General features: G+C 48.8%; 11 protein-coding genes across 11 annotated transcripts; 6 read left to right on the forward strand and 5 right to left on the reverse strand.

The window, feature by feature from the left end:
- Window positions 1-669: 669 nt before the first annotated feature.
- MGYG_00227 (hypothetical protein) lies at window positions 670-975 on the reverse strand (the record flags this gene model as incomplete). The annotated part of the gene is made up of 1 exon (XM_003176088.1): window positions 670-975. One exon carries the CDS (start codon window positions 973-975, stop codon window positions 670-672), a length of 306 nt encoding a protein of 101 aa, XP_003176136.1.
- A 127-nt stretch (window positions 976-1,102) lies between these two features.
- MGYG_00228 (hypothetical protein) lies at window positions 1,103-1,426 on the reverse strand (the record flags this gene model as incomplete). The annotated part of the gene is made up of 1 exon (XM_003176089.1): window positions 1,103-1,426. The coding sequence occupies one exon, from the start codon at window positions 1,424-1,426 to the stop codon at window positions 1,103-1,105; it is 324 nt and encodes a 107-aa protein (XP_003176137.1).
- A 295-nt stretch (window positions 1,427-1,721) lies between these two features.
- Window positions 1,722-2,127, forward strand: MGYG_00229 (hypothetical protein; the record flags this gene model as incomplete). Its single annotated transcript, XM_003176090.1, has 2 exons — window positions 1,722-1,832; window positions 1,906-2,127. The coding sequence occupies 2 exons, from the start codon at window positions 1,722-1,724 to the stop codon at window positions 2,125-2,127; spliced, it is 333 nt and encodes a 110-aa protein (XP_003176138.1).
- Window positions 2,128-2,931: 804 nt separating this feature from the next.
- On the reverse strand, window positions 2,932-6,420 carry MGYG_00230 (hypothetical protein; the record flags this gene model as incomplete). Its single annotated transcript, XM_003176091.1, has 2 exons — window positions 2,932-6,015; window positions 6,088-6,420. The coding sequence occupies 2 exons, from the start codon at window positions 6,418-6,420 to the stop codon at window positions 2,932-2,934; spliced, it is 3,417 nt and encodes a 1,138-aa protein (XP_003176139.1).
- Window positions 6,421-8,425: 2,005 nt separating this feature from the next.
- On the forward strand, window positions 8,426-9,936 carry MGYG_00231 (hypothetical protein; the record flags this gene model as incomplete). The annotated part of the gene is made up of 4 exons (XM_003176092.1): window positions 8,426-8,584; window positions 8,642-9,086; window positions 9,145-9,548; window positions 9,610-9,936. The coding sequence occupies 4 exons, from the start codon at window positions 8,426-8,428 to the stop codon at window positions 9,934-9,936; spliced, it is 1,335 nt and encodes a 444-aa protein (XP_003176140.1).
- A 779-nt stretch (window positions 9,937-10,715) lies between these two features.
- On the forward strand, window positions 10,716-14,617 carry MGYG_00232 (chromosomes protein 5 structural maintenance; the record flags this gene model as incomplete). Its single annotated transcript, XM_003176093.1, has 6 exons — window positions 10,716-11,228; window positions 11,300-12,211; window positions 12,274-13,167; window positions 13,221-13,293; window positions 13,358-13,485; window positions 13,547-14,617. The coding sequence occupies 6 exons, from the start codon at window positions 10,716-10,718 to the stop codon at window positions 14,615-14,617; spliced, it is 3,591 nt and encodes a 1,196-aa protein (XP_003176141.1).
- A 207-nt stretch (window positions 14,618-14,824) lies between these two features.
- On the reverse strand, window positions 14,825-16,828 carry MGYG_00233 (hypothetical protein; the record flags this gene model as incomplete). Its single annotated transcript, XM_003176094.1, has 2 exons — window positions 14,825-16,744; window positions 16,790-16,828. 2 exons carry the CDS (start codon window positions 16,826-16,828, stop codon window positions 14,825-14,827), a joined length of 1,959 nt encoding a protein of 652 aa, XP_003176142.1.
- Window positions 16,829-17,747: 919 nt separating this feature from the next.
- Window positions 17,748-19,603, forward strand: MGYG_00234 (hypothetical protein; the record flags this gene model as incomplete). The annotated part of the gene is made up of 5 exons (XM_003176095.1): window positions 17,748-17,816; window positions 18,159-18,701; window positions 18,801-19,121; window positions 19,209-19,503; window positions 19,575-19,603. The coding sequence occupies 5 exons, from the start codon at window positions 17,748-17,750 to the stop codon at window positions 19,601-19,603; spliced, it is 1,257 nt and encodes a 418-aa protein (XP_003176143.1).
- Window positions 19,604-20,926: 1,323 nt separating this feature from the next.
- Window positions 20,927-22,659, reverse strand: MGYG_00235 (glutamine synthetase; the record flags this gene model as incomplete). The annotated part of the gene is made up of 5 exons (XM_003176096.1): window positions 20,927-20,957; window positions 21,036-21,725; window positions 21,792-21,844; window positions 21,904-22,160; window positions 22,236-22,659. The coding sequence occupies 5 exons, from the start codon at window positions 22,657-22,659 to the stop codon at window positions 20,927-20,929; spliced, it is 1,455 nt and encodes a 484-aa protein (XP_003176144.1).
- A 1,108-nt stretch (window positions 22,660-23,767) lies between these two features.
- Window positions 23,768-24,793, forward strand: MGYG_00236 (3-oxoacyl-[acyl-carrier-protein] reductase; the record flags this gene model as incomplete). Its single annotated transcript, XM_003176097.1, has 4 exons — window positions 23,768-23,820; window positions 23,893-24,432; window positions 24,496-24,679; window positions 24,737-24,793. The coding sequence occupies 4 exons, from the start codon at window positions 23,768-23,770 to the stop codon at window positions 24,791-24,793; spliced, it is 834 nt and encodes a 277-aa protein (XP_003176145.1).
- A 566-nt stretch (window positions 24,794-25,359) lies between these two features.
- MGYG_00237 (hypothetical protein) lies at window positions 25,360-25,876 on the forward strand (the record flags this gene model as incomplete). Its single annotated transcript, XM_003176098.1, has 4 exons — window positions 25,360-25,397; window positions 25,455-25,527; window positions 25,599-25,710; window positions 25,791-25,876. 4 exons carry the CDS (start codon window positions 25,360-25,362, stop codon window positions 25,874-25,876), a joined length of 309 nt encoding a protein of 102 aa, XP_003176146.1.
- Between the last annotated feature and the right edge of the window lie 436 nt (window positions 25,877-26,312).

Below are 26,312 nucleotides of genomic sequence, written 5' to 3' on the forward strand. Positions count from 1 at the left end.
TCTTCCTCTATTACTTATCAACTCTCACGTAAGTACCTGCCTACCTACATGTCTGTTTCTGTTTCTGTTTCTTTACGTTGCTATTATTCAATATTTTATGAACTCGATTGAGAGGAACAACGACACTCACACAGGGGAATAAGGAGGCCGGGTTGGGGGTCATAATGATCAACTGGCAGGAAAAGTAATTCAGCGACATCGGGTTTTTGCCTTTTTATGAGAACTGTTTGCATGCTTGATTGTTTTGTCTTTTCTTCTCTCCTTTCGATGCATTGCTTTGATTATCGGCTAGGGCACAGTTCTTGTTTTGTTTGTTTGTTTGTTTGTTTGTTTTGCCTGCTTGCTTACCTGTAGTGATCTTTGGCGGGTTATTTGATTTCTTTCCTTTTTTTCTCTTACTTACTTCCCTGCTTGCTTGCTTAATGTGGCTTGACACCGTTTGCGTTTGCGTATCTGCTTTTAATTACTTCGTGATCCCCTTTACTTTTCTGAAAGAGAACGAATCTTGCTTTTCCATAGTCTCTAAGCTATATCACCTAAGTCGTAACATTGGGTTCTTGCTAGTGCTGTGTAGCTGTTTGGTATGTTCCGGATCCATATCCTAACTTCCCCCAAGACAATTTCAGGGCAGGAGTTATATCGGTGATGTCCACATACTTCTTGGATTGATTATTCACCGTCCTCTGGATGTCGTGGAATGATCCTTCGAGAGGGGTCTGTCGCGGGGATATGGTAGTCGGTTCCGGTCAAAATTCCAGTAGGCTGGCTAGCTACCCAAATAACAAACTGCGATCCTCGAGCCGGAGATCCAGGCCCTGGGCGTATAGGCTGTCCGCGGTTCTCAGGCGAGCAATAGAAGCGTTGTTGCTGTACTCCGCAAGATGTGGGTTTAGACCATGTACCAGCAATTAAAGAAGTCGTCTTGCTGCTTTTGAAATCATCAGCACCAGCCAATGCCCCCATGCGGTGAAGCATATCTAACGAGTAACTGGCCCATCAGTAGATCCTGCGAGGACCATCAACCCTGTCATGGAAATGTATCGTATCATCATTTCCCGTTCAACGGGTAAAACGTAATGTCATACAGACTCGGCCGTTTCCCCTAACGGCGGCTCTCGTCTTCGTCTTCACAGTTTTCATCCTCATCATCCGTTCGGGTAGTGTCTTTGCTTTTACTTTCGCCTTTCTTGCTGTTGTCATCTTGCCTATTGATCCCTTCCTCGCCTAGAACCTTCGCCGCACCCATGAACAGACTCCCTACATAGCCACCTAGAAACCGAAGGTCGCTTGCCTGAGCGCTTGTCATGCGCATGAGATTCTGCGTATCGGCGAGGTTGGCATTGAGCTGAGCTAGCTGCGCGTGAAGGTGGGAATACTGTCTCATCTTCGCGGGGGAGAGGGTAGATTGTCCATTGCTGGGATTCATTTTCGGCAAACTCGCTATGAGCGATTCAAAACTTCCTTTTTAGAGGCTCTGTGGGTATTATGGCTAGCTGTTGTCCTGTCTTGTTCGTTGGTTTTGCAGTTGAGAATGGAGTGTCGTCGAAATAATAAACACAAGAAGACGCGCCAAGACTTGGAACTTTGTTCTTGGAAGCTTTTCAACCTCGAATTTCAGCGCATCAAAGAGAACTACAGAACCATACACAGTGCTCTATCTTGCACGTTAATGAAAAGTACTGAGCTCATAATTTACACCTGGAGCTATTCGAAACAACATCATGCTGTCGTCACAAGCGAAAAATAAAATACTAGCAGGTGCTGTTGCTGTCATCACAGCTTCGGGTGCGGTTTGGGGTGCAAGCTTGAAGATGAACCAGGAAGAACAAGAGGTGAGTTGAACCCCCGATATCAATGCCCAATTGACATGGAAGATTGCTAATTGTGCATTTGTACGTTTTATAGCGAGTTCAAAGGAGTCTGGATGCCACACCGGAGGAGAAAATAAACAGTTTACTACTAGCCAGGGAGAACTTAGTTGCGAAGCGCGGGATGCTTGAAAATCAGATCAAGGGAATTGAAGCAAGACAGGCTGAGAAAGCAGAACTTATACGGCAAAAAGAGCAGTATCAACAGCAACAGCGGACCCCACGAGAATACCAATCCCCAAACGACAAGCAAAGGTGAAGAGGCACTCGGTAGTGGAATGCAAAACCACTTACAATCTTCATCTTCCCCCGGGACGGCCGTAGGCGCCAGTCTTGCCAATTGACCACCAGATCGCGTACGCTTTCCGACGCCTGACTGTTATAAGAATCTCTGGGACGTGACCCCGATAAGGCAGCTCGAAGACCCAGGACAGGCACCGAGAGCCATATCATGGCTATACGCTACCTTTTTACGCTTTGTGGCCCTTTACCCTTTTATATTCTTGCCTCGCATGGCTAGCTCCCAATTCACGGGCCAGGAATATTCATGGCTGTAAGCTCTTCCATGAAGTCAACAAATGACAGAGGGGAATTCCGGAACAGGGGATAAAAACAATACCATGGAAAGGCTCTACGAAAATGGCAGTGTTTGCTTCGGCGGAAAATTCTACTATTCTAGGACCTACTTGCATGTACCGACGTTTGGTACCGTTGCTTATATGGTGTACAATTTAAAAACTTATTACGGATATTGGGAAACGACATAAGTCTTGATCACTTTGCCTATGTACTAGATTCGAACTATCTAAGGGTATTAGGGTATATCTGCAAAACGCCAGTTCCACAACAAGGTATAATGCGGTTTTCTATATGACGTTTAAACAAAGAAACACACCAAAGGATGTAAAAAGGAATGAATGCTCCAAATGCTCCAAGCTCACAATCGTGGCCAAACCCCTACCCAATGTTCAGCCAAAAAAAGTCCCGAGAATGGCGTAGAAAATTCGTATATATCATTCGTGTAAGAAATGAAATGACCAATGGTGGGAAAGACATATCTATGTCACTCATCTTCAAGGACTCCTCGAGCTAGGATCGCCAGACTTGACTCGTACCTTGCTGGACTATGATCCAATAGCATACCGGAGCCAAACTTGACCTCCCGAAACCTCTTTTCCACGTCTCGGATGTATTTTAATTGAACCCGGGTGGCGGGCCGCCCGAGGCGAGGATAGCCATCTCCTGCAACCATATCTCCTGAGAAGGCGTCTCGCTGGAGAACACGCATTGTTTCAACAACGAATACTTCGCCAGGGGGCAACAGTTTTGTAGCTGTGAGGCCTTCCCGCAGGGATTTAAGGGTGTTCCATGCCCACGAGTCTTCACCTAGACCGTCACCAGCGTGTATTGAAGATGGGTTATCCATGTTTAGCTTGTTAGCAATGCTGCGCGTGATTGCATCCCACACCCTGGCTTTGACTTGAGACTTAGCGTCGGCGACATCGCGCTTGAACGACAGGGCCACGCCGTGGAAGTCATGCAATACACCTAGAGAAAGGGTCGGGACAACATCATGCCCATTAACTATTGTTGTTATCAATCCGCGGGTGGCAAGACGGAGTTGTGGGCTCATGACAGCAGGTGGGCCGAATGCATATACATGAACAGGTCGTCCAGGAGGTAATGAATATTGGCCCGTTTGTTGATGGATATTCTGCGTGCCTTCATTGGTAGTGGCGGGGAGTAACCCAGTAATGGCCTGTTGCGATGATGATGTGACAAATGACGGGCCAGGCAGGTCAGGATGTTGGGGTTGTGACATAAGTGTTGCGAGAATAGCGGCTACTCCACCTCCGAGGGAGTGGCCGCAGAAAATAACGCCATAATCTGGAAATTCTTCAAGAGCCGATTTAATAGTGGCCATGACCTTGCCTCCACCACCTTCCAGAAGACGTCTTGCCGAGGCTAACATGCCTTTGTGGACCTTGTATGTCCTCCCGAGCCAAATTATATCGTCATAATCGCATGTCATATCAGTAAGGATATCTTCAAAGCCCCATGTGCCTCTCAGTGTTAAGACAGCGGCTTTGGACTCATGGTCCAATGATAGGTAATGGACTAAAGGGAACCCTTCGGAAGTAATACCTGCAGAATTAGTGCCACCAGCTGTGTCAACAAACGATGAAAGTAGGATGGTTGATGTCGGTAACCCTGTGTAGTCTGAAAATGAATTATGCTCGTGATGATCTACTGGGTCTTCAGGGTGCAGCTGAGTAGTGGCATTAGAAATGCCCATTATCCTTAAGAAATTTGACCCGTATGATGCAGATGAAAAACGAGAGAAACGACGTATGTTCCGCACCAAGTTATTTGATGGATAGAGCCCGGGAACATACCCAGTGCGTGAAAGGGATGAAAGTGCGGAATTGTCGTCATATGCACTCTTCCCTGTTCGAGGTGCTAGTAGGAGCGAGGTTTCGGATCCTGTAGCAATGGAGTAAAGGCTAGGAACAGCAGATTTGGAAGAGTTGCGCCGAGACATCATCGGGGTGCCAGGGCGGCTGGCGAAGTTGAGAAAAAGAGACATATCTTTCTCCGACCTAGCCTTTGACAAGGAAGAGTTGCTGCGAATATGTTCCCTGGAAAGAGATGGGGAGCCAGGCTGTGTCTCTGGGGATCGAATGGAGTAGGCATCCGAGTGAGTGAACGACTCCGAGCCTTTCTCGCGAAGTAAGTAGCGGCTGGATGCCAGCTGATTCCCGGAACTGGCCTCATTGGAGCTGGCTTCGCGTTCAGTCTTCCTTGGAGAAGATTTCTCTTTCTTAGGGGATAGTGGCCTGATTCTATTTGTGGCATCTGACATCACTGCCTTATTTTTTACAGCAGAGGTATTCTTCTCCTCCCTTTCTTTGCTGGAGCTTAATGATTTTTTTAACTCATTTTTGTGCCGGCTCCTGGTTTCGTGAAATGCACTTATAGTTGGGTTGCTCTGCGTTACATTCGATAACTTCTTTGTCAATCCACCCGCGGGTTTTTCCTCTGCGTTAGCCTTCACTTTGCTAGTTATGCGTGCGAAAGATCTAGTTCTAACACTTCTTGGAGTCTCAGAACCGCTCGTGTCTGATGCAGAAGTCCTCCGGCGCCGATGAGCACGCTTTGGCCGCATCTCGGGGCTAGTCTCAATACTAGCCGACGGTGTGAACCTCGAATCTTCATTGGGGGTATTCTCCCTGGAATCTACCTGAGGCCAACCGTAATGGGCGTCTGGTGAGGCCACTTGGGAAGGCATCCGTAACTCTGAGTCCTGGAAGGAGTTCGACACCGTCCTAAAAACAATTGTGTGTTTCGGGAGAGTTTCACCCGTCAATTCCGAGCCAATAATTGCATTATTGTATTCCGGCTGTACCCTTTCCTCAATCTTTGTAGTTCCAGGCGGAGGAGAGATGTTGACACGGCCTGAGTCGAAAACGTCTACAGTGATTGTCCGGGCGGTGACCGTATCAAGCTTTATGGTTGCGTGGCAACCTCGTGGCAGCTGCTCTGCAATATAACGGCGAATCTCATCATCCGCAAGTTCATGTTGGCGATCTGAGGGAAGAGATACGTGGGGAACCAGATGACTGAGGTGGCTGAAAGACAGGTTCCCTCGTTCAACTGCATCTAGACTCTCATTTCCGTTGGTATCAGGTAAAAGGAAAGATGAGGGTCGTAAGGACGAAGAATCACCTCCATCTATTTCTTCCCCAAACGCCGTTTGGTGAGTCCCAACAACGTCAGCTCTCAGGCCATTGTCGAGGATGACAACGTCCCATATGGTTTCCTCATTCCCGTTCTGCCTAGTTTCCTTGTCCGTCTGTCTACGGCCCCATCGTTGCAATAGAACAAATCCTACGGAGCCAACAAGCAAGTCTCCAACACCAACCGTCTCTCCAAGCGGAATCACCTCGGGATTGCGAAATTCACGTCGAATGAGAGTAATGATCGAGGCGATTGCCCTAGATGACTCGGTAGATCCAAGAATGGCATCGAGTGTCGAAAGAAGCGTCTGAGAGAATGATGTCACCGAAGAGAGGGTGACTGAGGAAAGATGGAAGCTGGCGGAGGCGAAGAATGAAGCGGAAGTAATGGTCGTGTGCAGAGTTGCCAGCTATAACCAAAAATTAGCTATCCCAAGCATATATATGAAAACACATATAGGGAAGGGGAGTGGAAAGCTCACGCTTCGCTCCAAGAGTGACTCTGCCTCCGATCTTCCGTGCTCGTCACTGCTCCGAGAGACCACATCTCGACCGGCCCGGATAAGGATACCCTCTACCACGGCCCTGCTTAGCTCTAACCCGGTGAGAGTCGTTGCTCTAGCACTATTTATCACAAAACTACCCAGATACGTCCACAGCCGCAAAGAGAGGGAGGTCGACTGCGTCACCAAGCTGACCAGGGACGCAACAGGGGACGGTAAAAGCGTGCTGCTGGACGGACGAGCTCCCTGGGGCTTCTTCCACTTGGTCACCGATGCCGCTGATGCCTGGGCAGGGTGGCCATGCGCGGGCATGGCTCGGTGAGTGCGTGCGCTAAAGATGTCGATAGTCGATGTCGATAGCTCGATCCATTGATCCCGTCCGCCGCGGGGTTCGTGCCAACGCAGAAACTGGGGTATCTGTCGGTATATAAAACAGCCGCCATGCAGTCTGCTGCTGTCAGTACGATGCCATCACGATAGCTTGTCTCTTGCCCTGGTTTACTGTTGTGCTTCGGTTGTCAGTGTCAGATGCGCAGCAGCAGCGCTGAATGTGACAAGCGCAAAAAGAAACGGAATAAAAGAAAAAAACGACGAAGCTTGCATTTCCCCTTTAGGCAACTCGACTGACATGTGATCACAGCTTGGAATGAGTGGTTGGATTATGTAATAAAGATCGAATAACACTCCTGTCACATGACCAAAGCCACTTTCTTTTACATAATCAGATTAGATAAGAACTCTATGTGAATGCATTACATAATTAAGCTTTAGCTGAAAGGGGAAAAAGCAACGTCCGAAGTTTGCAGAAACGTCAACAGCGTTTGCCTTTGGCCAGCAACACCGTCGACCGTCGAGCGCGCGCGCCTTGGGCAGAGGCCTTTTGTCCGGGGTTATGGGTTACGAGGACAACAAAGCATGGAGGCGACTTCCCAGGGGCCTGCAGGAACGGAGTGAACAGCTAACATGTGAGCTGTCGCCTGTCTGGCTCCGCAAGGACGCTTCCCTGGCGGAAAGAAGACGGCTTACTTACGATGTAACCCCACAGAGCGTTCCCCTAGCCTGCAGCCCATCCTGGTCCTCGAGCCGGCCCGGTCTTGGGCGGATACGAGGTTAAGTGGTTGCTCGTGTCATTTCAACAAATCTGGGCAAAAGCCACATTTGCCCAGCCAGCCATTCAAGTTGCGCCGCCGGCGTCATGGAGCGAGAGGGGAGCCCGAGTTGACAATTCTTCAGGGAGATTTCTTGCGCCAGGGAAAAACCAACTATTCGATAAGGAGCCTGTAGTGCTCACTGGCTCGTCAGAAGACCCCGTCATATGCAGGGACTATCCTTACCAAATCAGCGGACTTTGAGCAACAGTCAAGCTGATTTTCCATTGGCACCCTCGGTCCTTGCTGATGATGTACAGCATTGGGAGCAGACAGTGTGTAACAAGTGGAAAGGGGACCGCTGCATAGCAGTCGTGCGAAAGACGATGCCATGCATCACCCAGAGCGCTGGCGAACCATTGTTCTCCCTCGGCTTGGGGCTCCTTGTTCTGGAAGCAAGCGGTGTCGATTATTTTCCTGTAGCGGCTTCCCGGGATGATTCAACGGCATTTCGCCCCCGTCACGCCAGAGAAGAATTATATCCCCATTCCCGCTTATGAGCATTAGTTTCGTTAGCAGCGAAGCTGGTCGAGGTGCTTGACAGGTTCACTTTCAGGACCTTGCTCCCTTGCTTCGTGCAAGTGTTCCAACACCCAGTTAGTATACTCCGTAGTCGCCCAAAAAGCATCACGGATGTGCGGGCATTTTATTTTTACCCCTTCCTTTTTTTGTTTTCCAGGGTTGATGTTCCCATTGCCCCGAGACTGACAAAAGAGTTAGTCAACAGTTAAGTATATGCAGGGTCGCGATTTTTTCCCGTACACAGGGCTGCGAAGATATCATATCCAGCAACAGCCAAAAAATTTAGTCTTTTATGATCCGTTTGTCCACTTGCGGCTTTCTGGACCAGAGGATCATATACCCTTGTAAGGAAAGCCTTGGGAGTGAACCGCCTCGCCTAACTCCAAACTCTTCGCCTACATCTCCACTTCGTAGCAATTAAAATACTAGCGGACGGATGCTCTCGTCCCCTCTTCACCGGTTGGAAGGTTTTGCGAAGGTTGACGATCGCCAAGTCGCCGCCTGCTGGCTGTACTTCAGACTTACTTGACCTTGATCCATTCCTTCCGGCATTCCAGATTTCTTCGATTTCTTCGATTTCTTCTGTCTTTCTTTGTTCGCCATCCGTCGCTGTTCTGGAATTCCCAGCGCCATGATATCCTGTTGACATGGCACCCAAGTATGGCCTGCGCTCAGCCCGCAATCAGCCATGTAACTCGTCTCCGTCCTCGAGTACCGATAAATGGCTTTCGTGGAAGAAGCTGTTGTTTGGCAGCAGGAAAAAGGCCCTAACCTTCGAATCGATCGTTAACGGCTGCACTTGTTCGGTCAGTATCACATATTTCGTTCTGGGCGGTACGATAATCTAACACTCGGTATCTTAGCCCTGTGGATTGGTCGACTTTATGAATTACCTCCTTTATGTTGAACGCGCCGCCGAGAATCTTCAGTTCTACCTGTGGTACCAGGATTATATCCAGCGCTTCGCATCTCTCTCTGAATCGCAGTGGGCACTGTCGCCGCCGTGGACCGAGGAGCAGCGGAAGAAAGTGATCAGGCTTAACAATCGAACGAAGGAGAGAGCAAAGCGTGCTCCTTCTATCACTGGTGCCTTTGTGCCTGCTCCCGCCTTTCCACCTGTTGGGGAAACCGAGCTGGACGATTTGACTCCATTTGCAACCCGCCCGAGCAGTTCTCACATCGACTTTGAAACCAGCAGCATCACCCGCGGAGACTGGTTTGAATGGGATGGAGGATCAAAAGCGGGGGAATGCCAGGAGTCTATCGATGAATCAAGCGCTTTTGACGGTGTCGTCCCTCTTGAGCCATGTACGACTATCAGTTCTACCAAATTATCCCAGCTCTTGCTAACAAACCCCATTTTTAGTTACCATTCAACCACATCGCAAGGAAATTAACCGAATCATATCAACCTACATCTCAGATAATGCACCCCGACAGCTGAATCTGACATCAATAGAGCGCATAATAGTGATGCAGGCTTTATCTGCTACGACTCATCCATCCGCCTTTGCCGGCGTAGTGCAAGAAGTTGAATGGAATCTACGCCAACAATCGCATCCACAATTCCTCCGATGGTCTCTAAATAACAGCAATAGCAGCCGGCTACTGTGTGCTCGTGTATGTAGCATGCTAATCATCGCCTTTGGGTTAGCTTTAGCGATTGTCTTGGTATTCAGCAAGGCTCATCGCGGCTGGAGGATGTTTTCCGCCCTGCTTCTATTCCCTGGCATCGCATCATTGATTGCTGCGATGGAGGGAACCTGCATGGTATGTGCTCCTTGCCAAATCTCTACGCCCATTTTCACAATACTTATCTTGTTTATTTTAGCTATTTCTTTGTTTTTACAAGCGCCAGCTACATCCTTGGGAAGTATACGGCGCAACAAATGAGGCTCCAAAGAACTCCTGTCGACTTGATCGGAGAGCCTTTGATGCTTTCGGATTGACTAATTCCTACGACGACGAACCTTGGAGACAGAAGAACAAGAAAAGGGGCTTCTTCAGCAAAGTTTTTGATCCACCAGTGCGAATTCAGGATCCAACCCTTTGTCAACTTCAGACCATGACCATCATCCGTTCAACGACACTCGGAACCGCGATAACCGGCGTGCTTGTTGGTATCTTCATGACCTTACCAAATGGGAACTATTTCTAGCCGTGAAAGTTTGCCACCCTACTATTGACTAGTACTGCGGTGCAAGGTCCACTTCTGGCTCACGCTACGTACATCGACTCATTTTTACGATTTTTCCTGGACGCCATAACCTTTATTTACCTTTTACCTTCCTCATTCTTCATATTCCCCGTCCATTATCAGTTCCGGCTTAACCATAAATCGGCTGCGGGCATTTTGGCCATTTTTATAGACGTCATACGAAAATCTTCTGGATGGAGGCTTCTTTTTTCTTCTTTTAGGGCGTGTATGCTAGGGGTTCTGGCGCAACGGGTTGGGACAGCTGCTTTTTTACACTTATACCACACTTATACCACGGGGCACAGGGTCATGAGACCGGTTTTATATTCTGACGGCGCTCAGATACCATGGGGTTGGCTTGTATCAATATCCAACAAACAGGACGATTACACATTTTCCAACCACGCTTCGAGTTTGGCAGGGTGAGAAAACAAAAGTAGTGCTTTCTGCCGTCCTCGGTTGCTAGTGTAGATAACTAAATATAATTCCATGAACGAAAGCAAGCTATGTACATATAGAATTGAATACGACCTAATATCCCTCAGCGGCAAATTAAAAAGGGGGCGTGTTATATGTTATACGAAGTACGGAGTAGGGGTGTGTATATATCCTATTTATCCCAAATAGGCTTAGCGTTTTCGCGACGCGCTGGACTTAGTGATGTGGGAGAATTTCCTATGACAAAAGACGATTCGATGTCAACAAAAGCCCAACGGCGACAGCAACTGGCGTGTGGGATGATGCCAGACACTCTAGCGCCCCCGAAAAGACGGCAAAGGGCTGCAGAGTCCGATTCTGATGATGATGAAGCGTCCAACAGGGACCGGGATGGGACCCCGTTATCGCATGCATCCAACGGCAGCAAACGCGTTAAACTAACTACTGGAAGAGACGATCATGAAAGCGAAGCGAGCGAAGAGACTTCACTTGAGGAAGATGACAGTGACGAAGACCGTAAGGATGAGACTCTGGTAATGGGGGGTTTGGGGGATACTTTTGAAAATGTGGCATCCTCGAGTAATGAGCGTCATGGGGGTTCCAACAACCAGGGCAAGGGGAATGCTGGGGCTGGGGGGAAAGGCCTTGAACACCTTCCTGGGTCAATTGTGCGAGTAAAATTAACAAACTTCGTGACTTATACCTCTGCCGAATGTCATCCAGGGCCAAGACTAAACATGGTGATCGGGCCTAATGGTACTGGAAAAAGCACCTTTGTTTGCGCTATCTGCCTTGGACTAGGTTGGGGACCAGCAGTGAGTATATGCAAACGCAACGATTTGATTTCTTTGTGAGGATATTGGCTGACGTTGCTGCTTTGCTGTAGTATCTCGGTCGAGCTAAGGATGTAGCTGAATTCGTGAAACATGGCGCCGACGAAGCTATCATTGAGATTGAGCTTAAAGCTAGAGAGGGTATGAACCAAAACCCGATCATCTGCAGGACGATTAAGCGCGAGGGCAATAAAAGTACATTCACGATAAACGGACAGTCTGTTAGGCAGAACGTTGTGTTATCGCTTGCAAAGTCGTTTTCAATCCAAATTGACAATCTTTGCCAATTTCTTCCTCAAGATAAAGTCAGTGAATTTGCTGCATTATCACCTGTTGAGTTGCTGCACTCCACTCAACGAGCTGCGGCTGGACCTGAGATGGCGAAGTGGCATGATGACTTGAAAGAGCTACGGTCAGGGCAAAAAGATATCCTGGAAGAGAGTGCCAGCCAAAGAGAACATTTGGCAAACCTAGAAAAGCGCCAACAAATGCAACGTGAGGATGTAGAACGAATGAAGCAACGAGAGGAGGTTAAAAAACGCTTGAAATTCCTGGAAATGTTGAGACCTCTGCCTCGATTCAACTCGTGCAGGAGAGAGTCCAGTGCGATTTTGGAACAGAAACAGAGGTTGATGCGAGAACAGGAGGAGTTGAAACAGAAATTGGAACCGGCTTTAAGAGCAGTCAACTCAAAACGGGATTACTATACCCAAGTAGAAGCTGTGCTCAGACAGAAAAGACTCTCTTCTCAAAATGGAGAAGAGGCTGCCGCCGCCATCTCAGAAAAGCTGATCCAGGTCGATGACAAGATAAAAGATCTGAGCAATCAGATCAATGCGGAAAAGAAAAGCGGCAGCAGCCAGCTAGAGGAGTGCAAGAAAATTCAACAAAGTATTAACAGACTCCAGCGTCAAATGGAAGAAGAGGCCGTTGACTTTGATGCTGCCGCGTATAACGAGAAAATAGTGAGTTTAACTTATCCATTCCCAATTAATATATTACTGGTTCTAATGTACTTCGTTACCAGCGTGACTGTGTCCGGCGCACACGTGAAATCCAAGATAAAGCAATGGAGATCCAAACCAGAAAGAAAACTACTATACTCCAAGTGGAGACCCATAGGAAACAAATTGCAAACGCTGAGCAACGGTTGATTGACTTGAAGTCTCAGTCTGGTCAACAAGAGGAGAAGCTGAAACGACTATCTGAGCATTCGTTTAGAGCCTGGGAGTGGATAAAGCAAAATCAAGACCGTTTTGAAAAGCATGTTTTTGGCCCTCCAATTGTGGAATGCTCTGTCAAGGATCCAAAGTATGCCAGTGCTGCGGAATCCCTTTTACAGAGAAATGACTTCATGGCGTTTACGACCCAATCTCGCGCCGATTTCAGGACCCTACAGCGTGCCCTAAACAACGATCTGGGGCTACATGATATAAGTATAAAAACATGTACTGTATCGTTGTCCAGCATGTCACCACCAGTAACTGATGAAGAGCTTCGCTCGTTGAACTTCGATGGCTGGGTGAAGGACTTTATGGACGGCCCAGAGCCCGTTCTAGCCATGTTGTGCAGTGAGAACAGGTTCCATTCAACGGCTGTCACGTTAAGGGACATTTCGGATGAGGAATACCGCAGGTTAGAGAAGGGTAATATCACCACATGGATTGCTGGAAACCAGAATTATCAGGTTATCCGTCGACGTGAATATGGTCCAAGCGCATCAACCACCAGGGTAAGGCAATTATGGCCTGCTAGGATGTGGACTGACAAACCTGTCGATTCGTCTTCTACTGAAAAGGATCTGATGAACTGCGTCACACAATGGAAAGCAGAGCTGAGCGAGATTCTTGCGTCTGGGGCGGAAGAAAGGGATACACTGCAACGGCTTAAGGAAGAACGAGACGCAGTTCTCGGTGAAAAGGTATGATTGTTTATTTGATTTGTTATGAATACATAATCTAACGCATTGGACAGACAACACTTGAAAAGGAAAAGGCAGAGAAGCAGTCCGCATTGGTGAACTACCGAGCTCTCCCAACGAAACTTGGTAAGCTCGCTCACCCCAGTCTCTAGTTCATGTACTACGACTAACGTTGATACGACTCAATTAGCACAACAAAAGGAGAAACTGAAAACCTACAATATGCGAGTGGAGGGTATCAGAGATCGAGTTGAGTCATTGAGAGAAAAGCAAGATGAGCTTGCTGTCGAGAAAGCCGGAGTGGCCATTGAGTACTCTGTGAGTTTGCCCTTGCTTTTTGATAACTAGAATTGAGAAACTGACAATATATTTCAATAAGGCTGCCGTGGTTTCTCTAAGTAACATACTTGAGGATGTGGCTCGTGTGGAGATCCTCGCAATAGAAGCGATGTCCGATTTGAACACATTGCAAGAAAGGAACGCTGGATATACCAGGGAACTGAATGAGAAAGCTGTAGCAGTCGAAGAGGTAATAAGAAACCTGAATGAAATGCGAGAAAAGCTTCGGGCGAGCCAAGCGGAGGTCCGAGCCGTTGTTGCCCGCATGCACTCAACACCTGGGCTTAAAGAGGTTGGCGAAGAGATCAAGAACCACACCATCGAACAGCTAGAAGCGGACATCGACTCCGAGAAGGCCAGACTTGAACTGACGCACGAAGGAAGCAGCAATGTCATTCAAGAGTTCGAGGAACGAGAAGTCCGCATTGAACAATTGAGAGAACAGCTCAGCTCATCAGAGGAAAGACTGGCTGCGATTGAACAGTCTATCAAGGAGATACGAAGCGAATGGGAGCCACGGCTGGACGCAATCGTGGCCAAAATCAGTGATGCATTTGCAGACAACTTCGCACGCATTGGATGTGCTGGACAGGTGTCCGTTGACAAGAACGAAGATGTCGGGAATGACATAGGCCCGGGGAGTGATTTTGACCAGTGGTCCATCAGAATACAGGTCAAATTCCGGGAACACGAAGCCCTGTCTATCCTTGACTCTCATCGTCAGTCTGGTGGTGAGCGAGCAGTCAGCACAATCTTCTACCTCATGGCACTACAGTCACTCTCTGCCTCCCCGTTTAGAGTAGTCGACGAGATCAACCAGGGCATGGACCCTCGAAATGAACGTATGGTTCACGAGCGTATGGTTGATATTGCCTGTGGACAAGCCGATTCAGGTACCACCGGTGGCCAATACTTCCTGATTACACCGAAGCTGCTTGGTGGACTGGTATACAAGCCCGGTATGACGGTGCTATGTATTTTCAGCGGCGAGTTCATGCCTGATGATTATCAACAGCTGGACTTTAAACGGTGCGTGCTACGGATGAAGCAAGTCAAGGCTCAGCAGGGTATGTCTGAGAAATCCCGTGGTAAAAGGGCAATGGTAGGGTGATGTTAAAATGTCGCCTTTTTATTTTCTTCTATCTGACTTGCATGTATACGGTTTATTAATCGAGGGGTGTGACGGGGAGGTACTTTGGATATTACGCATAGATGGCATCCTGCATGATATTTTTATGGAGTCTCGCGGCTCAATCTCTCATCATACGGAGTATATAAGACCATACATACTTTGATCCCATGCTGTTTCGCAGGTGAATCAATCATCATGGTGTTCACTTCTGGAGCCATGGAGCTTCCCTCTTCCCTGGCTCTTGAGCAAGCTCATCGACCGGTCAACCCACGCCTGAGCGGACACGGCGAGTCCGCCGTCTCTACTTGTCTCCCGCTCTACAACCCTGGAGACTTCCTCCCTACGTTTACCAGCATTAGTCTTCATCCCTTCCATCAGCTGGTCGATGTGGGTTGCGATGTCCTCCGTTTCAGGGCGGAGAGTTGTGGCCTGCCATGCCTTCAAGCCTCCTATCACGCCTATATTCCGCGTGCTAGGTATACGCATCAACGTCCTATCGACCTCATAGCCTACCTCCTCAGCGATGCAGACAAGCTTTGCCGTCAGAGAGCCATAGGTAGACGAGGCTGAGCCTGGATTCTGCTGCGCTTCAAGCCTTTTGGCCCGTAGAGCCTTCAAATCACCACTCTGTGGCTGAGGATTCTGCCCGTGCTGACTTCCTTCGTCATGGTCTATACGGCCATTCTCCGCTTCTTCTTCCTCGTCTCCTGCATTCGGTGTTTTTGAGTGTTTGGGGGGTGGATAGCGGTACCTTGCACCGGACAGGCCATGGGAACAGCATGGTATGGCGAGGAAAGGCAGGGGTTGCGAAGGATTTGACAAAACTCCAAGCAAGGGAGTCCAAAGGGTAAGTTCGTCTGCATGGTTAGATATGATAAACGTACCACTCTCGAACAGGCCGGACACAGTTGAATCTTCCGAGTAGCCTAGCGCGTCTTTGTATGGCTGCGGCACACATATGCTCTCCTTCAGCTGCTCCTGGACCCAGGGAGGGAAGATAGACCACGTCTTGCGTGAGCGAGCATCGAAGCCCCATCCGCGGTATCCTTCAGATAGAAGAATGTACACTAGCACTCCGTTACCGCAAGCAATGTCGACAAATCCAGGAAAGTTGGCTCTCATCTTGGGAGCATCTCTCTTCATCACGTCAACCTGCGTGTCTACTATCTGTACTTCTTCGGTAGAAGGGGAAAGGGGTTGTTGGTGATACATGATATTCCATAGCTCAATTAAGAATGCAGCGATGGATAGGTCTTCAAAGACATGTTTCGACGGCTCAGTGACTTCTACCCAGTTTTTGACTAGGCTGTGAGCGTACTTTGTCTTTAGTCTAGTGTATGTGTTCTGTACGGTGTGCTGGGGGATGAGATTATCCTTGAACGGCCTTGGTTGGGTGCCACTTGGGTGTGAGGTTGCAGATGGACCAGAGGCAAGACGGATATGTATGGCTAGGAGGTTAAGCAGGGTACGGTGAAGTCGGTTGGATATAGTAGTTGGTATGCCCTGTGAGAAAGGGAGGAAGTGTAAGGAGAGTGTTCCTCCATCGGCTGACTTGTTGGAGTGGGTGTATAAGAGGGCAAATCCACAGACGACTGGGTGGTAGAATGGTATATCTTTCTCTTCTGCTGCATGAGGGTAGTATACAGCCAGATGAGATGTTTTATTTTCTTCTCCTCCATTTTCTCCTTCTTTGCTATTAGTCTTTGTATTTTGATATAGATGGCATGTCTGGTCGTGGGTAGGGTCCAGGTTTGGATTTCTGGGTATCAGCCTCCTGACAACCACTCGATCCAGCTCAAATCCAGGAAAGTGAGACGGTACTACTGTCCTGCCATCCTTCTCCGGTGCTTCCGTGGACTCACGCCCCTGGTCAGTAGCCAACAACAGGCCGGAGCTGTCGTGGAGGATGTCAGCCCTGAAGAGGCTAGGGGATATCAGGTTCGGATTGGCCAGCAGATGCGTCGAGACCGAGAGAAAGACGGCCGGGCCGAAGCCGAGCTGCGACTGGCTGAGCGAGGGCGCCGTCAGCCAGCAGTCGTCCCCTTCGGCAGCCAGGCAGGAAGACTGCAGCGACAGGGCAAAGTCTGCTGGCGAATGTCCGTTCGCCTAGCATCACCGTCAGCCGTGTGTCCGTCAGCTGTTCCCGGTTACATGAAACTCACCCGTTTTCTTCTTTCTAGGAGCCGGCATGACTACCCCTTTTTTTACTCCCTTCGCCCTTTTCTGGTATAGAATATACTGATATATCTACACCTTCTCTCCTGAAAGGATAGTTGTATATGTAAAGAGTGCATTAGGCCAAGAGCCTTCTTCGTCTAACAGGGCGCCCAACCGCCAACACAGACAGCCGACCGACCACCTGTCCAGTGCTGCAAACCGTCCTAACCCGTCCAAAAAAAGGACAACTTCTTTACCGTCGCATCTCGTCTTTCAACTTGATATACGGAGTATTATAAATAAAATCAAATATAAAGTAAAGAAGTATATAAAATATTAAAAAGAGCGTAATAAAAAGCAGAACAAAAAGTACGACGCCGTACTGTAATACGAGGGAAAACAGTAATCCAAGACCAAAGTTACGGCCGTTACGGAACAATACAGCCCCATCCCGAGGTTAGTCAGCAGCTGTGACGTAAAATACGCTGAACGCGGTGACGGTTTTTCCGTTTCCTGTTTTTTATCTTTCTCTCTTTTTTCGCCTTTTTTTCTCACTTTTTATCCGCCTCCTTGTTGATTGTTGTTATTTTTCTATCAAGCGCAGAGAAAGAGAGAGACAGAAGAGAGAGCGCGCGCAAGCAGGGAAAAGAGACAAAAGCGAGAGCGGACGAAGACGAAGCCGCCGCAGCCGCAGGAGAAAGAAAGCAGACGAAAAGAAAGGCCCAGTGGCAGCAGAGACGGAAGCCAGCCGACCGCAAGGCAAGCACAGAAAGACAGCAGAGACACAGCAGCGAGACGGCAGGGAGAGACAGCAGCGAGAAAGAAAGCGAGGGAGAGCGCGTCGCCCAGTGTGCATCCTCTCGCGCTCCCAGGCCAGCGAGCAGCCGTCCAGACGTCGGTCGTCGACCCCTCGCTGCTGCTGCCTCGTACCGTCGCTGTCTCGAACATTACGATGGGTCGCACCGTCGACCAGGAAGTCCACGCTGCGTTTGTCGAGTTTCGCGCCAAGGAAGACGACAAGGTGAAACTCGCCCCCGTATTTCCTCTGTCTCTGTTTTATATTCTCGTTTTTTATCTCTATTCTTGCCCCTGTATTATCTTCCGTTTGTCTGTCGTTTGCGTCCTGTCCTGTCCTGTCCTGTCCCGTCTTGTCCCCGTCGTGTTCCCGCTCCTGTTTCTGTTCCCGTCCTGTGCTGCCGGCGCTGCTGCCGGCTGCCGCTGGGAGTGGATGTGCAGAGGGAAGGACAGTAAATACCCCAGAAAAACCGTTTAAAAAAACCAAAAAAACACATACTATAAGAAACCAAAAAAGAAAAGAGACTAAGTCGTTGCGGTGATGTGTTCCCCCTTGCGTCTCCTGTAGTGTCTCTCCGTGCAGTGCATCTACTGCCAGCAGATCCGAGCGAAGAACACCAGCCGGCAGAAGCAGCATCTCCTCGAGTGTCCCGCCCTGCGCGGACATAACAACCCGCACGCCCAGCCCGCGCCGCCGCCCCAGCAGCAGCAGCAGCAGCAGCAGCAACAGCAGCAACAGCCGCCCAACGGCGTCGGCGGAGCTGCCAATGGCTACGGTGCTGCGCCAGGCGGGCCTCCGGGGCCTCCGGGCGGGCCGGGACCAGCCACCGCGACGCTGCCGTCGACCAACGGGGCCATGATGACGCCCGGAGTCAACCCGCACGCCAGCGGGATGCAGACGCCCATGCCAAGTCTCCCCGGTCGTCCCTCGCTGCCCTCGCAGGCCGCTCCGCCCTCCGCTCCTCCCTCCGCTGCTGCGGGGCCTGCGCGTCCCCACGGCACGCCCAAAGTCGCCAAGCAGCCCCGCCAGAGCACCTCCAGCCTGCCCGCTCCGCCGCTCGACGACGTCCACGCCGCCTTTGTCGAGTTCCGCGCAAAGGAGGAAGATAAGGTATCTCTCTTTCGTTCTTTCTTTCTTTCTTTCATTTTCTACGTAGTACCTAGCTACGTCTGTGAGTGCCCGTACGGATGTGACTAACTGACCGTTTAGTGTCTCTCTGTACAATGTATATACTGCCAGCAGGTGCGCGCAAAGAACACCAGCCGTCAGCGCCAACATCTGCTGGAGTGCCCTACATATCTCAACGTCATGAAAGACTCCATCCCTGCAAACAACCTGCAGCACACTTTCCCCGAAGGAGACATCGCTCGGTCCCTGCAGCTGCCCGCACCCACTCTCGAGCTGGACTTCCGCATGAGCATCAAGCTCAACCCGTCTGTCTCGCTTGGCCACAGTATCTGGGGCCAGAGGGACTGGGTCACCTTCGTCGGTGGCCAGTGGGCCGGCAGATGGGGCAAGGGAGTTGTCCTGGTCAGTTTATTTCTCTTCTCTCTCTCTTTCTCTTTCTTCCTTATTATACCCGTCTAACTGCAGGACTCCTAACTAACGTCGCTACAGCCTGGAGGTCAAGATTCGCAAGTCGTAGTCAAGGAGCTGGCTACCAGCATGAAATCGTCCTACCTACTACAAACTTCTGACGAGCCGCCGGCGTTCATCATGGTCAAGGCCAACGGCTGGATGACCGGCGCAAAGGAAGTCCTAGAAAAAGTCGCTGATCCTACCATCGCCGACTCGATCAACCCAAACACGTACAAGTACCGCGTCAACATCTCCATGGAAACTGGCGATGAGCGGTACGCCTTTGTCAATACCATCATGTGGGTTGGCAGCGGTTGTCGACGTGGCTCAGAAGGTATGACGGATGTTCTCCCGCTCGTGTTGTTCTATTATAATTAATACTAATGTTGTGCTAACTTTAAATAGTGATCCTTGATGCATTCCGTGTCAACTAGATCAAACAAACAAAAATTAAACGAAAAAAGAGCCTTCTGCCCAACGCTTGGAATGACCCCTTTAGTAATGCTTCTGCTTGTATGGAAATCAGTTATTATACTTACATCATGGCCAGGGAAATTTGGTGTTCGTTCTGCTTTTTTTTTTCCTTTCGTCTCAACATTTTATACCTTATGCCCCCAAAGTTGTCTGGCGCCTGTCTCTCTCTGCGTCTGCCTCCCAACGCTCTAATGTTTTATTTTTTTCGCCTTCTTCTTTTCAACTGTTTTCTGACTTTTTTTCTCGACCCTGAACATGTTTCTTATCTTCTCTTCTTGATACCACTTTTTTTTAACACGCCTTTTTTGCACCTTTTATCACTTTCTTGCCCTAAAGACTTTTTATCCTCTTTTTTTTCACTTCACCCGCCTTATCATCTGAAGGGCGTTTATATGATTCCTCCGCCCACCCTAACTACACCACCTCAACTTTTATAATGCAAAAATGCCACAGTTTTCTCCCCTCTCGTTACCCCGATATTTCATGCTTCCCATACAAACCACCGTACTCCGTACAAACCACCACCGTACGATAATAACGACGCCTGCCGTAAAAACATTCAGTAAATAACACCCCACCCATGGCTCTATACTTACCGTAAGGCACCAACTTAATTCACATCCCCGTACCCCGTACCAGGCGCGTTTAGCACAAAAATACCTACTTACGGAGTACAACTTAACCTCTAATACTAGCTTACCGGTTAGAATTTTAAGGTTTTAAGGTTTTCTATACTCACCTAATTAGCTCCCGTCTGTACAGCGGTAAAAAGGGTAAACGAGACAGACCTTAATTACCGCCGGCTTTTGCATGGTTAAAAATACTGGATTGTTACGCAGGTTTTAGGTACTCCATACACGCTGCTGTACTCCGTAAAACCCCCCCCCCCATAATGTAGGTATGGATGCGGAAACATGCTTATACCCAGTACACATACCCGGAAATCCCCAGAATCTGGGGAAACCCAATACGTAGTGCCGGTATTCGGGAAATCGCTGTACAAGGTCAAGGTGGGTGTTTTTACGTTCTATTTCCTGTATTCTGTGCCTGGTGCCTGGTAACTGATTTCTAGTTACGTGCCTGGCGGGGATTCGTAAAATTCGCCGCTCCTGAGTGGGTAAGAGGGCATAGATAAAGATAGCAACGGAAGTACTCTTGTATTAGTTATAGTAATAATAGTAGGGTTCGCGAGAATAATATTATAGTCTCTAGAGTATAACCAAAAACAGAACAACTCCCTGTAAATACTTACGTAGTTGGTTATATATATGTACGCTGTCAGATCACACGGTTTCTATATATCGTTTTACCTCCCTGTAATACCGGAATGGCGATGTTAGCCAGACACTAGAAAAAAAAAGGAGAAGAAGAATGGAACGGAATGGAACATACCAATCGGTAACGGCCTCTTCCCAAAGACGAATCTCATGCTCTCTCGTCCCACCAAAGTGATCTACAAAATCGTCCCCGAACGCCTCCCTGGCAATACTCTCTTTGGCCGTGAACCGAACAACAGCCTCCTTGAGATTCTTCGCCAGCCGTTCGCCCTTGTCGGCGTTTCCGCCAACATCCTCGCCCTTGGGCAGTGGGGGGATAGGGATATCAAGCTTCTTCTCCACACCGCGCCATCCTAATGCAACAATTGCAGCTAGGACGTAGTGCGAATTAACGTCGGCGCCGGGGACGCGGATTTCAAACCTCGTTCCCTTCCCGCTGCAGGTGGGCGGGGAGATCACTCTAATTGACGCAGCGCGATGTTCGAGACCCCATGAAACCGTTACAGGAGCCCAGAAGTTCTCTACCAATCGCTTATATGAGTTTATTGTTGGAGCGAGTATGGGCATTATATCTGGTAAGCCGACGAGTATTCCTGCAAGGAAATATCGCCCGATATCAGAGATGTAGGCAAGATCGGGGTATGGTGGAGAAGGATCAGGAGAGTCGCGGACGAATAAGTTGGCTCCTGATGCATCAACGAGAGAGACGTGCATGTGGCCGCTGTTTCCGGGGAGGCCCTGACGCGGTTTGGCCATGAAGACCGGCGTGATTCCATATTTTGAGCCGACTGACTTGACGACATATCTGCTTCTTAGTTAGTATCCGTAGCCGTTTTGCATGCATTGCATCGCAAGTGTGTCAGGTACATACTTGAACAAGCCGCCTCGATCAGCCATCGCCTTTACTTCTCCGAATTGCAGTGCCTATTTGCAGCATTAGCGCTATCTCATGGACAAAGAGGCTTGAGCACCGATCTACGCACAGCTTCGAATACACCGGGTCCACTCTCGGTATGCCAGCTCTCAACATCGCAGTTGAATTCGCGACAGGTGTTGAATATCTTGTAAAAATATTCCTGGTTATGCACAGTCCGAGTCAAGCTATAACCAAACATACCCTCCGTCAATGGCTGTAGATCGGTAACCTGGTTCTCTTTGAGAAAACGGGCAGTCCCCGTGGAGTTGCGTTCAAAAGAGTCGGCGGTAGCAGGCGCTCGATACTGATAGAACTCAAATTCCACTTTCAAGCCACATTAGAATCGGACTCTCTCCTTCGGTGGGCAAGATCACATCTTATGCATAGTGCGTATCATACCTCCAGCCATGGCTTGATATCCCTTCTTCTCCAGCCCAGAGGTAGCAGCCTTCAGCAACCCCCGCGGGCATGCTGAGATCGACTTCTTGGACTCTGGATCAAAGAAGCTGACTAGGAAGAAAGGCACATTGTCTTCCCACGGTATCCTTCGGAAGCTGCTCATGTCTGGAACAGCCACCAGGTCTCTGTATCCATTCTCCTTATTGCTTATTCCCAGCTCCTTGAAGTATGTTTGGTCGTGCATATCCCACCCGAAGATGACGGAGCAGAACCCGAACCCATCTTTAGCTATCGAGAGGAACTTCTTCTTCGAAACGAGTTTCCCGCGGAGTATGCCATCGGCATCGAAGCCAGCTACTTTGACCTGGGTGTCGTTTGCGAGGACTTCTTCGAGGCTATCAAGGGATACGGCGTCTGCAGCCATACTGGAGATCTGCCCGCTTCTTTTTGCGACAGTGCAGGGCGGGGATTGCAGCGAACAAGCAAAAAGCAGGGATGAAAGGCTAATCAAGGCGCAAAATAGAGAACGGCGAGCTCTAGTACTCCGTAGTAACGAATAAATCCACCTCAGCGGCCAGGGACAAGCGCAGGTCGCCGTCTCTTCTCAGCTTGATGTCGTCGCCTTCATCTTCGTCTTTCCACCTTCGTTTCGCCCTCGAAGGTTTCCGCCTTTCGTCGCTTCGTCTTCCGCCCGTTATCGCCGAGGCTTATCTCGCCCAGAGTCATGTGTTTGCTTAGTCATGAAGTATGTTAATAAGCAATTTCATTTCATTTCAAGATGTTGATCAAAAGGAGATTTCCAGGATGGACAAACAGCATCTACAAGACAGCGAAGTGGGTGGTAAGTAGAGAGAAGGCACTTTTGTTTGCTCTGCCTGTTTCATGATATTAGTTGGGCACTTGAGATGGCTACGTCAGCGGGCGTAGTTTCCTTGGTTACCTACCACGACTGTTACATGAGGGATGCCCCTTGATCTGGGGTCCAGGTAACGCCAGGATGAGAGTGGGACAGCAGTATCAAATGGACTACAACTCCTTGGGAGACTGGATTATCATGGTTCAATAACACTCTCGTACACCGGTTGCTGCACCTTATCACTACCTATAACCCGTCGAGGTAAAACCAGAAGACAAGTATCAACACATAGTCACCTATATTTTTGCTAGACAAAATAGCCACGATCATTATAATAACCAACTCAAATGCTCAAATGTCGAGTATCAAAATGCCTGCAAAGGAGAGAAGAAGCTTATCCTTATACCGTATAAAGTTGCTCCACCAAGTGGGGACTTCTGCTGCGTCCGGCTCTCGGTTTTGGCTGATTCACCTCGTCTCCTTCTGCCCCTCGTCCAACTTCTCCTGAACAACCTGTACAAGCTAGCCCTTCACACTTCTTTATATCAAGTTACATAGTAAGTTTTGCGCCGTCAGCTATATTGCTCCTTGGTTATAGCGTCTTCCCTCATTTACAGCTTGGTCTAACTGGTATACCTACAGGGCACACCCCGCACTTCAACTCACTATCATTACCATGGCTGGAGGACGTCTTCAAGGCAAGAATGCCATTATCACCGGGGCTGCAGGGTAATTGTTGACTGTCTTTGACTGGATATAGCTTCCTTTTCTTTGTGCAAAGCTAACTGGGCCGTATAACAGTGGAATTGGCCTCGAAACAACCATCCTCTTCGCGCGAGAGGGCGCCTCCGTCCTCATGGCAGATATCTCTGAGCCAGCCCTTAAAACCGCCCTTGAGAAAGTAAAGAAGGCCATTCCAGAGGGCGCCAGAGTTGAGACAATGAAATGCGATGTTTCCAAAGAAGCAGATGTCAAGGCCATGGTAGACTCCTTGGACGCCTGGGGTGGCATGGATATCATCTTTAACAACGCCGGTATCATGCATGCAGACGATGCAGATGCCATCGATACTCCTGAGAAGATCTGGGATTTGACGCAAAACATCAACGTTAAGGGAGTGTGGTTCGGATGCAAGCATGCCGTTGCCAGTCTTCGCAAGAACAAGAAGACCAAGGGAAGCATCATTAACACTGCTAGTGTTGTTGCTCTCGTCGGCAGTGCTACTCCTCAGCTTGCATATACCGCTAGCAAGGGAGCTGTGCTTGCTATGACCAGAGAGTTGGCCATCGTCCATGCCCGCGAGGGATTCCGATTCAACTCTCTTTGCCCCGCTCCTTTGAAGTAAGTGTTGCCGGTGTGATAGATGATTTAAGAGACCTTTTTTGCTGATCTATTGAAACATAGCACCCCTCTTCTCCAGGATTGGCTAGGTGATGATGCTCCAAAGCGCCTTAGACGTGAGATTCATTTCCCAACTGGTCGATTCGGAGAAGCCGTTGAGCAGGCACAGGCCGTTTTGTTCTTGGCTAGTGACGAGAGTGGCTTTGTCAACGGCACTGATTTCGTTGTTGATGGCGGCATGACTAGGGTAAGTTATTGTTTTATTATATTTTAATTCTAGTTACTGTTGCTAATCTTGTGTTAGGCATATGTTACCCCTGAGGGTCCAGCAACTGAAGCTCCCAAGAGCCTTGCTGCTTGAAGCAATGATTATAGAATAATTGCTAGGCTTTAGTATATAACGTTTACATGCTATAAGAGTAGATATAATTTGATAATGAATGCCCACGACACTGTTACCTATTGCGTAACCATTCATCTACTAGTTTACTATGGGCATCACACAATTGGGCCTCCTTTATTCCCTCCCCAAAGCCTCGAGACATGCTCTAATCGCCTTCTAGAATCTGGATAAGCTAAGGCTATCTATGAGGTGGTACTGGTTCTACTTTCAAAGCAATAATCAAATATCCGTAGGGTCCAATACGTGGTTCATGGGATAATTGGCCATCTTGAATTCCTGCGTGTTGTTAATATCGGGTTTGCAGTGTTGGTTATGTTGGCATTGGAAGTGTTACTTTGAAGATTTACTTTGCAGCGTTGATGTTATCCAAAGTATTCACGCTAAGCCTAAAACGGAAGCCTGGATAAGCTCGAACTTGCAGCAAATAACGAAGAGCTTAAGATAGATGGAGAAAGCAGCTATCAAGACTAGAACAGTAATTCAACCGCTTGATACATTGTACCTTACGGGTGTCACTCTGCATCATGAGGTCGGCACGAGCATGGACTAAGATGCTTGTCGGGTAAGTGGTTCCCTGCCTTGTCCTTGAGAGCATTTGCTAACCAGCACTGATAAATAGAGGCTCTATACTGGTTTTCGGAGGCCCAGCACTGGTGGAATACCTGCGTCCTACTGATGAGGAATTGTTCAAGGTACGCACACGGCCATCACGGCCTACGTCCGATCAAGAGGATGGCTGATTCATATCTGTTTTGGAAAACAGCGATACAACCCCGAGATACAGAAGCGCAATTTAGAGAACCGAGAACGCCGACAGCAGGAGTTTGATCATTTCGTGACGCAGCTTAAGGAACATGCGAAGTCGAATAAGAACAGTACGTTATTGATTATACAGATACAGTCTAATTGGGTTATATGATTTGATTACGGAGCTGATGGAAATGTATTTGGATAGTGTGGGAAGCTATCAAGACAGCGGAAGCGGACCAGAAGAAGCAGCGAAAGACGGAAATAGTACAGCCGAAGCAGGATTCAGAATGAGCGGGCTACAGGTGGATATAGCATCGGCTGTTTTTGATTAACGCACTGGCCGGGTGATATGCTAGGGTTGGCCATAGGGTAGGCGGGAAACCGGCCCACGGCACGACGTACGGTTATGCGCTACCATCTTCGAGAAAGCGGACAGGGAGGATGTTCGGATTAACGATATCTTTCCCATAGGTGAGGATATAATGTACTATATGCAACGGTCTGGGGTTGAGTTGAGGGACGGCGTTGGCAGGCTGTTTTGATCCATGTGAAGGACATTATTATATCATCTACTCTCTATTGACTGACGATACGGGTATATCTATCTATCTATCTCTGCAGTTTCCCGCTCATGTACATATAGAATATAAAATAAACACAATGATTTAAGTGTTGCAAAAAGAAAGGGAAATACAGCAGTGAGTTAAGCGTGGGTGACCACTAGAAA

Source organism: Nannizzia gypsea, genomic scaffold (assembly GCF_000150975.2).
Source record: "Nannizzia gypsea CBS 118893 supercont1.1 genomic scaffold, whole genome shotgun sequence".
In the NCBI taxonomy this organism is placed as follows: Eukaryota; Fungi; Ascomycota; class Eurotiomycetes; order Onygenales; family Arthrodermataceae; genus Nannizzia; species Nannizzia gypsea.